Source organism: Mustela nigripes, chromosome 15, assembly GCF_022355385.1.
Source record: "Mustela nigripes isolate SB6536 chromosome 15, MUSNIG.SB6536, whole genome shotgun sequence".
In the NCBI taxonomy this organism is placed as follows: domain Eukaryota; kingdom Metazoa; phylum Chordata; class Mammalia; order Carnivora; family Mustelidae; genus Mustela; species Mustela nigripes.
Genome location: NC_081571.1, coordinates 5,019,996 through 5,033,285, shown reverse-complemented (window position 1 = coordinate 5,033,285; position 13,290 = coordinate 5,019,996). Strand labels below are relative to the sequence as shown.

The window sequence follows — 13,290 nt, the reverse complement described above, 5'->3', positions numbered from 1 at the left end:
CGGCCCCATCAGTACAAGAGAAGAGCAAGAGAGTGTACAACAGAACACATGCTGCGGGGGCGCCTGGGTGGGCTAGTCGGTGAAGCATCTGCCTTTGGCTCAGGTCATAATTCCAGGGTCTTGGGATTGAGTCCCACATCAACAGGAGACTGTCCCTCCTACTGTGTGAGCTCTTTCTTTCTCTCTTACTCTTGATTCTGGTTAGTCGTTGCTCAAATGGGACTTTGTACTGTAGCTCAGTCCAGCCAGATGTAGGGATTTCTCTGTTCCTGTACTCAACCTTGAGCCCATTTTCTAAAGCTGACAATATTGTGCTGAAGAATAGTGTTGCTCTATCCTCTGGGCCTTCTCCTGTCTTGTGCCTGTCTTGGTACTGGGGCCGTATCTAAACCTAGTGGGGACATAAAGTTGCTAGGATATTCCTAGGCTAACGACACCTTTCCACCATGCAGAAAAGGTTGCTGCTTTGGTGAAGAAGCTGCAGCAGCTGGGAAACTTTGAGCAGAAAACCAGTGCTGGTATTCTTTCTGTACAAAGCAGAAGGTGGTCATATAAGAAAATCTATGCCATATTGTATTTAAAATAAGAAGATCTCAAATTCAGAGCTAAATGGAACCTTAATGACCACCTAGTCGATCTCAAGAAACAGTCCTGGAGAAGTAGACATGACCACTGGTTTGAGTCTGAGGTATCTCTGCTAACTTACCCCAGTTGTTTTATGGCATTTCCTTTCCATATAGGTGTGTGTAAATATGTATGGGTCTTAGGACCACTTCGCTGAAAAATCACTTTAATTTCTATATCTGTATAAGAAAAAATCTCATAACATTCCACGTGTTTTCAACTTTTATTTTATTTTCACTGATTTCTAAATATTTGATATTAGGATATAATTTGAATTTCTCTCCTCCCCTGAGGGACTGATCCCTTACTTAATTCTTTCAGGGTTGCCAGTAATCAATGTTTGTAATTCCCAGTCCTGACCATGTAATGTAGTGGTGTCTTATCCAAGGAGAATAGATTAATGTGTGTGTTGGGGTGGGGGTGGAGTTTAAGACTTTTTTCAACTATGCTTAAGGTCTTTGTTGTAGTAGTCTTATTGATCTTGTAAATATAGGCTTTAATCACTAAAAAAAAAGAAGAAGAAAAAAAAAAACTAAGCTGTACGTCAAACCTCGGTATTACTTCTTCCAAAAATATCTTAGAGGCGTTGTTGAGTCAGTATCATCAGTATCCTTTGATAAGATGCCTCATTTAAACACAGTCTTTGTTTGTTTACCTTTTTCCTTCTTTTTATCTTTGTTTCATTTTGGGTGTGCAGTAAAGTAGGTTTACTTAGTAAATGCCTTTGATTTAAGACCCTAAACTCCCAGGGATCTCAGTGTAGTGCCTTGACCCTATCTCTGGATTTGGAGAAGTCCTTGGGATGTAAGAGCTATCCTGTGTACCAGCTGCCGGTGAAAGGCAAAAGTGAGCAAACAAACTCTTAGGACAATACCAAGGAAATGTGGCAAAGAGATCTTTTTCTTTTTGACAACTTGCAATTTTATCCAACCAACAAAGCAAACAGACGAACCCCCAATTTTTTTTTTTTTTAAAGATTTTATTTATTTATTTGACAGACAGAGAACACAAGTAGGCAGAGAGGCAGGCAGAGAGAGAGAGAGGAAGAGAAGCAGGCCTCCTGCTGAGCAGAGAGCCCTATGCGGGGCTGGATCCCAGGGATCCCTTGGACCATGACCTGAGCCGAAAGCAGAGGCTTTAACCACTGAGCCACCCAGGCGCCCCACAAACCCCAAATTTAAGAAAATGAAAACACTCTGAATTTTATTTGCCTCCTGCTGGAATTTAAACTTAGAACGGATACCCATCAGAATTAATTCCAACTTCTCACTGCTCTTTATCTCAATGTTTAGGATTTCACCTCTTTCTTCTAACTAAAACCGTATCTATCCATTCACATTCCATGGTCTTCATTAGTTTCTGAATTGATTTTTAAAAGGCACACTAGCCATCACGATATTGCCTCAGAGGAATGAGTTTCTTGAATTGCCTAGAATAATACTTCCCGAACCCAAATGTGTATTTGAATGCCTCTGACCTTGTTAAAACGCACGTTCTGATTCCACATAATGTGGGTGGGGACCCAGAGTCTTCACTTCTAATAAGCTGCCGGGTCGTGCCAGTGCTGTGTGTCCGTGGACCACACCCAGAGTACCAAGGCCCTAACACACTTTCTTTGTGGGTAGTAATATGTGTTACTAGAATAAAAGAGTTCTGCGACCCAATAAAGTTGGGAAATTCTATGGTAAACAGTGTTGCACAGAGGTCATTTGGGTTTATGGGAACCTGTGGCTGCTAATGTATACTTGCACGTTTCATGAGGTAGACTTTTTGCATGGACCGTACTGTGCAACTCGTATGCCCTGTGGCATATAGGAAACTTGACCTTATGGAGAGAGACTGTTCTGAAAAACAATTTCAAGGAAGCTTTTGAGTCCATAATTTAGTTTAGTCCCACCTTTTAAAAGAAGAGATAGGCCCCTTTTGAATGAGCTATTTTACTAATCATTTAAAAACTTTGACTTTCTTAAATCATTAAAAAAAAAAAAAAACACTTGCAAAGGCAAAATTTGAAGCTGATGTGGTGTTGTGAGTGTGATTGTGTGTGTGTGTGTGTTCACTCCATTTCACCTTTGTTGTGGGTTATTAAAGCTATGAGTTCTCCAGAAGACTCTTCAGCTGGATTGAAAGGTGGGATACAGGAAGTCAGTAGAAATAGCTACAAATACTTAAGAACAGTCTACAACCACTTGCATAGTCAGCATGGGCAATATAATTGATTAGGCAGTTTTGCCTAATAAGTACATGGTGTGAGTTTTATGAGAACCAGCACTGTTTTGCTGACCTTGGGTCTTTTGAAGTTTAGGCAGCATGATTGGTGATGTTTATTAATCTCTAACCAAGTGCCAGTATTGTTCTAAATACTTTTTGGTATGTTCTCAGTAACCCTCACAGGGTTGTTGGTGCCCCAGTCATACCCATTCTATAGACCAGAAACCAAGATTCCCTAGAGACGTAGAAACTTTTCCTAAGCAGTTGGGTAGAGCAGATATTGTACCCAGGTTCACTGGGTCCCACCAGTGTAAAACACGCATTTGTTAACTGGTACTGTTACTGTTTTAACCACTGTTTATTAAGGGATCACCAGGTGATCGCTACTTTGCATATGTTATGTCTTGCTCATAAAGTCAAAAAGTAATGTCTTCCTGTCATGAAGAAATTGAAGCAAGTGTAGTTTGTTAAAGATCATTGTTTCACAGTGTAAAAGAAAGACTTGCTCATTGACATAACTTGGAAAATAGTGAAGAGTATGGAGGAAATAAATGACCTGTATGTCGTCTAGAGAGAAACTTTGAAAAACAGCAATTCTTTTCATTATAGGCGATACACAGTTTATATAATGAAAGATAGACATATTACTTCCACATAGTAGAGTGAAAGTAATATATATACACACATATATATATTTGAACAAAATCCTTTAAGGTGATTTCATAAATTTACAATTAACATAACTCAGATTTTTGTCATGAAATCCTAACTCCATCTTTGAACTCCGCGACCTCTCTGCTTTTTCCCCCATGAAATAAATACCTTTTTAAAAGCTCTCTAAAAGTCTAACTCAGCCTTTGGGATTGTAATTAAAAGCAGCAAACGCATTTCTCCCACTTTTGTCGAAGGCTCTTGACCACACCTGATACGCTTGTGAGTGTGTTTGGGTTTGATACCAGGAGGCTTTGCTTGAGTTTAGAATTTCCTCTCTGACATCCCTGGGACGTCTGGAGCCGCTAACCCTAGCGGCTCTGAGCAGTGAGCGAGTTGTCAGCCTCTAAGCACGCTCTGGCCGGGAGTGCACACAGCGTCAAAGCAGTGAATAAGCGATTTCTGCAGTTTCCGTAGCTGAGAGAGCCTGTGTGATTCTCCGTGATGCTCAGTCACACCCCAGTCCTGCTCTGAACGTGGCTGTTTTTCAAAGAGAAGGATGGTAGCCAGAGGGGAGATAGCAAGATTCTGGAGTCTGGAAAGCCTTCACATGGGTATGTGTGCACAGAATGAATTATTATATTGTGGCACTATTGCTAATTATACTCCGTTTACTTCCAAATTTTGGTGCTTTCTCTTTGCTGCTGCTTGCCAGTGTAAGTGTGTCTGTGAAAGCTCATTCATCCTAGTGCAGCATTCTGAGGGTACTTTTAGTTGTGGATGTAGTAAATCAAGGAAATTGGCTTTGATTATGGTATAGCTGTTAGTGTGAAATAGAAAATAAGAAGTAAGCATCCTGTGTGAGTTATGGATCTGGTTTTTACTGTGCTGGTGTTTACTTCTGTTACATGAAATTCTTGTATACAAGAGTTTATTGTTGGGCTGTATATAAAAATGTTCCTTGCTAATCTGGGGTATGGAAGGCTCTCAACTGGTTTCTGAAAAAGACTGTTTACTGTTTTCAAAAGTGGTATTGTCCCGTATTTGGTTGCGGCACTGTCCTCCCCCTTATTTTTCAGTATTTCTGTGAGTGGTGTCCACTAAGATAGTTCCTATTTAAATGTGAAGGAAATGTGATGCTCCCCCCCTTAGGAAGTTATATAGACTGTGATGCATGTATTCGTTAAAAAGAGTAAGAAAGCAGGCACTTCACGGGAAGAATCTTAGCCAACTGCTACAATGTGGATACAATAGGATGCTTTTTAACAGTCTTGTCTCTGTTTTTGCTTTCAATCCAAGCCAGTAACTCAGACTGAAATGAATGAGAATTGCAGCTGACAGCTTGAAGGCTGCCTTGGGCCTCACTGGGGCAGTACAGTACGGTTAGAGTTTGTGCTTCTTTCTTGTCTTGGTTGGTGTTCTGTGCTGGCCGGGAGCAGACGGGGATGTGGTTATGGCTTCTGTGTCTGGCAGATTGAGAAAACAAGAGCAGCGTGTACTCCCATTCCACTAAAAAGTTGCTCCCTGATAAATGCCTTCAGAGCACAGACCTGCCTCCCGAGTGGCTGTGAGGGCCCACTTCAGTAACTGGGTACCATGAGCCTGTTGTCGTTGCAGACCAGATGAGGCTGGGATGGAGACCAGAGGGGTGCTGGGTGCCCCACTCCTCCTGAGCACCATTGGGTGGATCTGGGTGTTTATTGCAGCCGAGCCAGCCACGCCAGCGCGTGGGAGAGCAGAGGCGGCCGGGCGGGCAGTGCTGGGAGCCCCCCACTGTCCTGCTGCTCCTCCTCTCAGCATTCCTCCACTCCCTGGGCAAGATTCCCAGTCTTTCTTCCCACACTCTGCAAAGGCCGAGGGAAGGCCTGACCCAGCCTCTGGCTGTGAGTGGAATGCTCTGGACGTAGCAAGAGACTAAGCATGGCAGAATCTTCTGTGCAAGGCTTTGCACTCGCCTCCCCTCCTGTGTTCCAGGAGGGCTCCCCTGCTCCTGCCCTGCCCCCACAGGTGGCTCTGCTCCTTTGATGAGTCTGGCTGGAAAGGAAAGGAAGGAACTCTCTTTAACTGGGAAGGCTAGTTCTGTAGGAATCTTCTCTTCCGGCTCTGAATGTTTTCTGGTTCATTGTGTTCCAAAGACTTTTTCATATACTGCTATACTCACTGTGTGTGTGTGTGTGTGTGCGTGTGTGTGTATAATGGAAGTGACAGCAAACACAGTATTTACTCAACTTTAAATGATATGCCATCATAAGATAATGAGTTTGCTAAATTGTGGGTTCTATTTTATTTGAGCACCCTGATTGCGCGGGGAGCAGGGGGGGGCTGGGGGAACCTGAGGCACAGCCTGATGGCCCTTCTGTCTGGAGGAAGCTCCAGCCAGGGACAGGCAAGGGGAGCGTGGGCCCCGGGGAGGATGGGCCCCATCAGACTGTGGTCCTGTCCCTGTGAGCTAAGTAGAGGGCAGGACTGAGGCAGGTGTGTAGCAGGCTTGTTTTGGAGCCAGACAGACCTGTGTTTGAATTCCAGCTCCACCACTTAGGAGCAGTTACTTAACCTCTTTGAGTCACAATTTCCTCTTCTATAAACAGACAGTAATAATTCCAAGATGCTTACGAGGCTTGACTGGGATGATTTATATTAAGTGTTTAGCGCAGTGCCTGGTACACACTAAGAGTTCATTTCGGGGATTTGGTGAAACCAGATAGGTTCCTGCTCAGGATTTGTGCAGCGAGGGGTGGTTATATCCAGCCCAGAGAGTCGTCAAGGGTGTAACCAAGTGACGAGGAGGAGCCCTGGACAAACCCACATGTGTCCGTGTGGGGGACAGGGTCAGGGTCAGGGTCAGAACCAGAAACCCAAGGAAGAACAGCAGCTTGTTAAGAGGATGCCAAGGGACAAGCCAAAGGTAAAACCTGAGGGTTCGTGGCAGGACACTAAGAAACCCAGAGCCTGAATCCCATGTCTGAATTGGACACAGGATGGAGGGCAAGCTTCCAGAGCAGGAGGAAGCTGAGGTCTCTCCAGCCGCTGTGCTTCCAGGAGAGAGTAGAGGGGAGATCTCAGGGGTATTGTTTGGGGGATACCAAATCCTGATATCTGAGGGCTCTGAATACCCATTTGACAGAAGAGCTCAAGCAGACTCTTTTCTTAATGATACAGAGTATATATATGACCCAACTCTAGGGCAAGTTTTTGGCCTTAAATTGAGAAGAGGGAAGATGATTCATAGGTAATTTAAAACAAAATTCATTAAACCATTTGTAGAAACAAAACCCACTGTCCGGGGTTTTGTGTAAATGAAGCTCAGTTGTGATGTAACTTACTCCCATCACCAACCACTCTGGGCAGCAGAAGTCTGCAGTGGCCCTAAGTTGAATCCAGATAGAAAGCTGTATCCTGGGAGAATTATTTTCAAAAGATCCATAAACATTATAAAAGGTTATCAGCGAAGACTGGCATGTCCATATCTAGGACCATTTTTGATCCTATTGTTCCTATGTTTAAAAGGCTCAAAAATACTATTTCTGGGAAATGGTTTTCAAGTCTAGATTAGACATAATAGTGACTTATGTGATGGTAACATTTTAAATTCCAGATATGAAAGTTGTTCATTCAAGCCTTTCACCCAATCAAGTGACACTGACTAGTAAGCATGTTTCTTTCCCTAAGGAAGTTCTTTACTCTGGGAGAGGGGTGGGGACAGATATAAAGAGATAGGTACATGAACAGACAGCCAGAATATTATAAACAGCTAAAATATATACAATATATACAATATATTTTATTTTACAATATATACAATAAAATATATACAATATACAATATATACTATATATATACAATATATACAATATATAAAGAGATAGGCACATGAATAGCTAGCCAGAATATTATAAACAGCTAAAATTTATATAATATATATACAAAATATATACAATATAAATTTGATGAGTATTTTAAGCCCTACCATGCTTCTAGAACATCAGAGACCGAGATTGTTGCTGCAGGGGGCCAGGGAATAACAGGGAGGAGAACCAGAAAGTCATGGAACCCATCACCAAAAGTGGGAGCCAAGCTGCCTCAAAGTCAATGAAGCAGAATTTGATCTGCTCTTTGGATGAGAATGTTGCTCCATGTGGAGAGATTAGCATGGACAGAGGGATTCTGCTCTTTTTGTTGATATAAGGAACATTCAGTGGTACAAAGTAGCAAGAGCAGAGGTTTTCACCAATGAGATCAGGGTACGTTGCTCTCCAAATTGTGACTTGCTGCGTGGACAGGCAACAGAACCCATCCATCCTAGAACAGATCCGTGCAGGTGGCTTAAGTAAGTTTGGCCTTAAAGTCCCATGGTTCCCACAGTTAGCCAGGCATCAGAATCCCTTGGGGTGCTTTTGAAAATGGATTCTCAGCAAACTCCCCACTGTCCTTGAGCACTTGGTTCCGTGGTCCAGCATAAGGCAGGAATCTTGATTCTGAACATTCCCCAAGCGATTGGGTGCCATTGGCGCTGGATGCGTGGGAACAACTGAAGAGGAAGTAGTGTCCTGAGTTTTGACACGGAAGTCAGCCCCCTGGAACTGGGGTTGTCCCCTTTGTGTGCATCTCCGTGGCTTGAGAGTGGCTCTGGGTGGTCAGGGTTTCAGCGCCTAAAGCAGCGGCTCTGTGAGAGCTGCTGAGGGTCCTGAGCCCAAGCTGCTGGACTGCCTCTCTCCGCTGTGTTTGCTATTTCCGTTCTTAAGATGGGAAGCAAGATGGGCTTATCTCAAACCTGAGGAAGTCTGAGTGACCAGCAGGAGGTTTCCTAAAATGTGTGTTTTGAACAGATTATTCTAAGTGTAGGAATTCCCCTGCAATCAGCCAGGTTTTTGAGGGGAAGTCCCCTCAGAGGAGCTGCCCCAGCCGCGGGAAGAGGGCTGCTTGGTAGGTAGTCGGTGCTGGGGTGAGGCACGTCGTGACAACAGCTGACATCCGGCTGACCTTCACGTCAAGTGGCTGACTGGGAAGCCCACTGTGTTTGTTCTTACCTTTCTTTCTTTCTTTCTTTCTTTTTTTTTTAAGACTTTATTTATTTATGACCGAGAGAGGGAACACAAGCACAGGGGAGCGGGAGAGGGAGAAGCAGGCTCCCCACTGAGCAGGGAGCTCGATATTACGATATTACGACCTGAACTGAAGGCAGATGCTTAACGACTGAGCCACCCAGGTGCCCGGTTACCTTCCTTTTATTTAACAGAACATTTCCACATGCATCCTGTTACCAACCCTGCCCACAGAGGCGTGAGACACGTGAGAGAGGCACCATTTTTCTTGGTTGCAAATGAGAAAGCGAAGACTCTGTGAGCTCAGGGTCTCTTTCTGCATGGCCTTGCTTGGACCCACACTGAGGTCTCTAGACTCCCAGGCCGGTGCTTTTGAAGTTCTATAACTCTGCTCAAAAGCCCTTCAACATGCAGAAATAAGCCAAACGGGAAAGAGACGTGTTATGTGTCCTGAGAAAGAATCCCACCAGGACATGGGCCTGTTTTCTGTGTGCATAAATCAGACTCCTATAGGAAGTCCTTATCCTTTGGCACATGTTATAAAATAAGACTTTCCATTGTTGGTGATGTTTGATATTTCCTGTCATAAAAATTCACCTTTGGAGTCTGTGGGCAGGTTTTATCCCTTCACCAATGCAAAATATAAGTCCAGACAGAAGAATGTCTGTTGCTTCCCTGAGGAATGTTTTCCTTTGGAATGTGGAAGCTGTTTATTGTTGGCCTTTAAAAAAAAAACACACACACACCTCAGGTCATCTCTGGTTGTATTATGTCTAATTGTGTTTGCAGTGGTCCTGCTGACTTAAAAATAGTCTGATCTCTATGGGATGTGTGGCTCTCTCCAGTTGTTCCTAAAGCCGCATCAGGTCAGGCTGCGACTGGCCTGGGGAGTCATGCTCGGATGGCAGCTGTGGCCTGGGGAGGCGACCAGTTCATTCAGGAAGTGAGCAGGGATCCAGGGGGGAAAGGAGAATTCAGAGCTGAATCTGAAGGTATGACTATAGAAGGGACAGAGGTAGGGGGTGCCACAGGAAGAAGGTATCCCAAGAGCAGCGCCCTGGTGGGGGGGGTGTGCGAGGGAACAACAGCCTTTCCAGAAGGACGTGGTGACAATTCAACAGACACCTTAAAAATTCATTGTATACAGATTTAGAGTATTTCTGTATATTTACTCTATGGAAAAAGGTGTGTTGTTTCATAATTGGTCCGAGCCAGAGGTATGTGCTAAAAATCAGTGTACAGAGCTTTTAGATGGTAGAGGTTGTCTCACTGGGCTTGAGTGCAGCTTTAAGAAGTTCTGTGGAGGGGCACCTGGGTGGCTCAGTGGGTTAAACCTCTGCCTTCGGCTCAGGTCATGATCTCAGGGTCCTGGGATTGAGTCCCGCATCGGGCTCTCTGCTCAGCAGGGAGTCTGCTTCCCTCTCTCTCTCTCTGTCTCTCTGTCTGCCTACTTGTGATCGCTCTCTGTCAAATAAATAAATAAAATCTTAAAAAAAAAATAAGTTCTGTGGAAAGAGAACACACTGTATCTGCTTTCATTTTATTGTATATATAGGGCTTTGGGGGATTTTAAAAATGATTTTAACCCAGAACAATCTTTGCTCCATGTTTCCAAGATTGTTTTCAAAAATGGATTTTCCAAAAAAAAAAAAAAAAAAAAAGGCTTTTCCACGCCTATGTGTTCAACAAAAGAAATACATTTGGTGAGGATGTGGGGAAATCAGAACCCTATGCATTGTTGGTGAGCATATATAGTGGGGCGGCTGGTAGAAAACAGTTTGGAAGTTCCTTAAAAAGTTAAAATAGATTTACCATGTAATCCAGCAGTCCCACTTCTGGGTATACATCTCAAAGAATCACAAGCAGGATCTCAGAGAGATCTTGGACAGCCATGTTCCCTGCAGCAGTACTCACAATGGCCAAGAGCGGGGAACAACCCAGGCACATCCACAGATGAATGGATCTAGAAAACAGTGTATACGTACAGTGGACTGTTATTCCGCCTTTAAAAGGAAGGAAATTCCAACAACACGCGACACAGATGAACCCCGAGGACATGATGCTAACTGAAATAAGCCGGTCACAAAAGGACGAATGCTGTATGATCCCACTTAAAGTATCTCAAGTAGTTAAAATCACAGAAACAGAAAGTAGGAAGGTGGCTGCCAAGGAAGGGGGTAGGAAGGAGGGAAAATTAGTATCAGGTTTCTGTTTTGGAAGATGAAAAGTTCTGGAGATCTGATCTGTTCCCAACCATGCGAATACGCAACACTATTGAAGTGTACACTTAAATATGGCTAAGATGGTTAATTAATTCTGTGTGTTTTTGGTTTTTTTAAACCACAATAGGAGGGAAGGAAGGAAGAAATTAAATTTATTCTTTTTTTTTTTTTTTTTTTTTTTTTTTAAGATTTTACTTATTTACTTGACTGAGAGAAAGAAAGCACAAGTAGGCAGAGTGGCAGACAGAGGGAGAGGGAGAAGCAGGCTCCCTGCTAAGCAGGGAACCTGATGTGGGGCTCGATCCTAGGAACCTGGGATCCCACCTGAGCCGAAGGCAGGCGCTTAACCCACTGAGCCACCCGGGTGCCCCTAAATGTATTCTTTTTATTATTAGGATATATTCATTTCTCTTAATTTTGCTAAAGTACATTTTGAGAATTTATCATAGCTCCACATCATGTAAAATACTCCCAGAGAAAAAGTCACATTGACTGACCTTGATCTATAGTTGAAGGTTTTGAGTCCATTAAATTAAATGAGATCACACTTATTTAGTGAGGGAGTGATGAGGTGGCATGAAGAAGCGTGTGGTCCACATGGCCAGTGGCACAGACCTGCTCTTTGTGCAGAGGCCTGCCCATTAGAGGTGACTGTGGGCTTTGGCACATGGTGGGAAGGAAGATCTGCTAGGTGGAGTGGGGTCAGATTGCAGAGGGCCTTGAACTGCTGCAGGAGAATTGTCAGAATGCTGTGGATAGCTACTATATAGTTTGTAGTGAAAATGATGAAACTTTTGTTTTAAGAGGTTCACCTTGGATAAGTCTCAAGAATAAAAGACACAGCAAATGGAAAATAATCTATGACATTGTAATAGCATCCTATGGGAACAGATGGGACCTCCACTTGCAAAAAAAGCAGTGTTGTCAAATTACTGTATGGCGCACCTCCAACTTAAGTAACATCATCTATCAACTGTACTTAAAAAGAGAAAGAAAGAAAAGGTACAGACAGAAAACCAGTTTACCGTAAAAGTGAGCTATAGGATGGCTGGCAGGGAGCCAGGTAGGTACGGCAAGCAGGAAGACCACCATGACATCGGCCTCAGACCCAGCATTGTGTAGCCCCATTAAATAGTTTAAGTTCTTGGAACCTTAGTTTACTCATCAGCAATTTGCAGTTCAGTTAAAAAACAAGGTTTTGAGTGCCTTCTCTCTGCCAGGTTTTAGGTGAGGTGCCAGGGATACAAAAACAGACCCTGTCCCTTCTCTAAAGAAGTTCCGGGCTCAGAAGGGAAACATACGTGTAAGGACAGTGTGTTTGCCCAGAGGCAGCCTCAGACTGCAGCGCTAAAATCCCTCCCATCCAGACGGCAGACTGGAAAACCCCAACTCCATAAAATGTGTATAAACTATAGGACAGAAATACAAGGAGTCGTCAACTGAGCACAGACTTTAAAATTGTGAAGGGAAACGGATAATATGGAAAATCAGATCATCGCAGACATAGTTGGGAGCTGGGATCCGGAGTCGGAAGAAAAGGGAGGCGAGTTGAGCAGGGGATGGGTGGGCACTGCTTCGCTTCAGAATGCTGTACAAGTACTAAGATTGGGGTGTCCAGTCGTTTTTGTCTTATCACTGATTACAAGGGTAGACCTGGTAGAGGCAGCCATGCCAGTGAGGAGGAGCTGATGACACGGGCTTGACCCCTGCCACACACGCCGTGCCCTCCTGGGGTGTCAGTTTACTCCTCTGGAAGATGGGGAAACCATCAGTCTCTACCGCATAGCAACTGCCCTGAGGGATACATGAGCCGAGTTACGCAAAATAGCAGCTCTAGGCCTGGTGCATTGGGATGCCCAGGGAAATCATCTTGCCTTTCTGTAATGTTTTTCAGTTTCTTCAGAGTGCTTTTATGTATTGTTTCACTGGAAGTTCACAGTCATGTAACCGTAAATGACTTGTTGAGGATTTACAAATGACTACTACTGTCTGTCTTTGACAGTTTGGCAGGTGAAAGATTGAAAAAGAAACTTGACCAAGGACTCAAACTACTAACAAAACACCAAAAACCATTTTTATGCAGCACGGTTATTTGAAGCCAAGTTTGTCTGACCAAGAGCCCTGCTCTTCTTGGACTGTGTTGGTTGTATTTCCATCCTGCCAGGCAGTGGTCCAGGGACTAGAAATGCAGTTAAGAACAAAGCAGACAAAATCACTGCCTTTATGTAGTTTGCATTTTAGTTGGAGAAACAGCACACAAATTATATTAGATGATCAGAGATGCTATGGAGAAAAATGAATGAAGAAAAAAGAGCAGGGGTGGAGAGAGGGGTGGTTTTGAAGGGGCCAGTCAGGGAAGGACTTGGCCTGAGTCTCCTTTGCTTGTGGGAGGGTATCAGGCACAGGAAACAGCGCTCCCCCACCCAAGGGAGAGCCCGGCCTAGGGATCGAGCAGCCATCAGAACCAGAGCCGAGTGACAGGGCTGGGAAGTGCAGAGTGTGTTTGTGGTGGGTGGGGCGGGGAGAATCACAGGGAGAGG

General features: G+C 44.0%; 1 protein-coding gene across 4 annotated transcripts in view; it reads left to right on the top strand.

The window, feature by feature from the left end:
- Positions 1-13,290, top strand: part of SPATA13 (spermatogenesis associated 13) — a 149,454-nt gene that overhangs the window by 112,253 nt on the left and 23,911 nt on the right. The window contains exon 1 of one of the 4 annotated variants that reach the window (XM_059378086.1): positions 3,946-4,100. The exons of the other annotated variants lie outside the window; for them this stretch is intronic. Coding sequence (XP_059234069.1) covers positions 4,046-4,100 — 55 coding nt within the window. The 5' untranslated portion in view covers positions 3,946-4,045. Of the gene's footprint in view, positions 1-3,945; positions 4,101-13,290 lie in introns of those variants that run through there. 4 annotated transcript variants of the gene reach the window in all.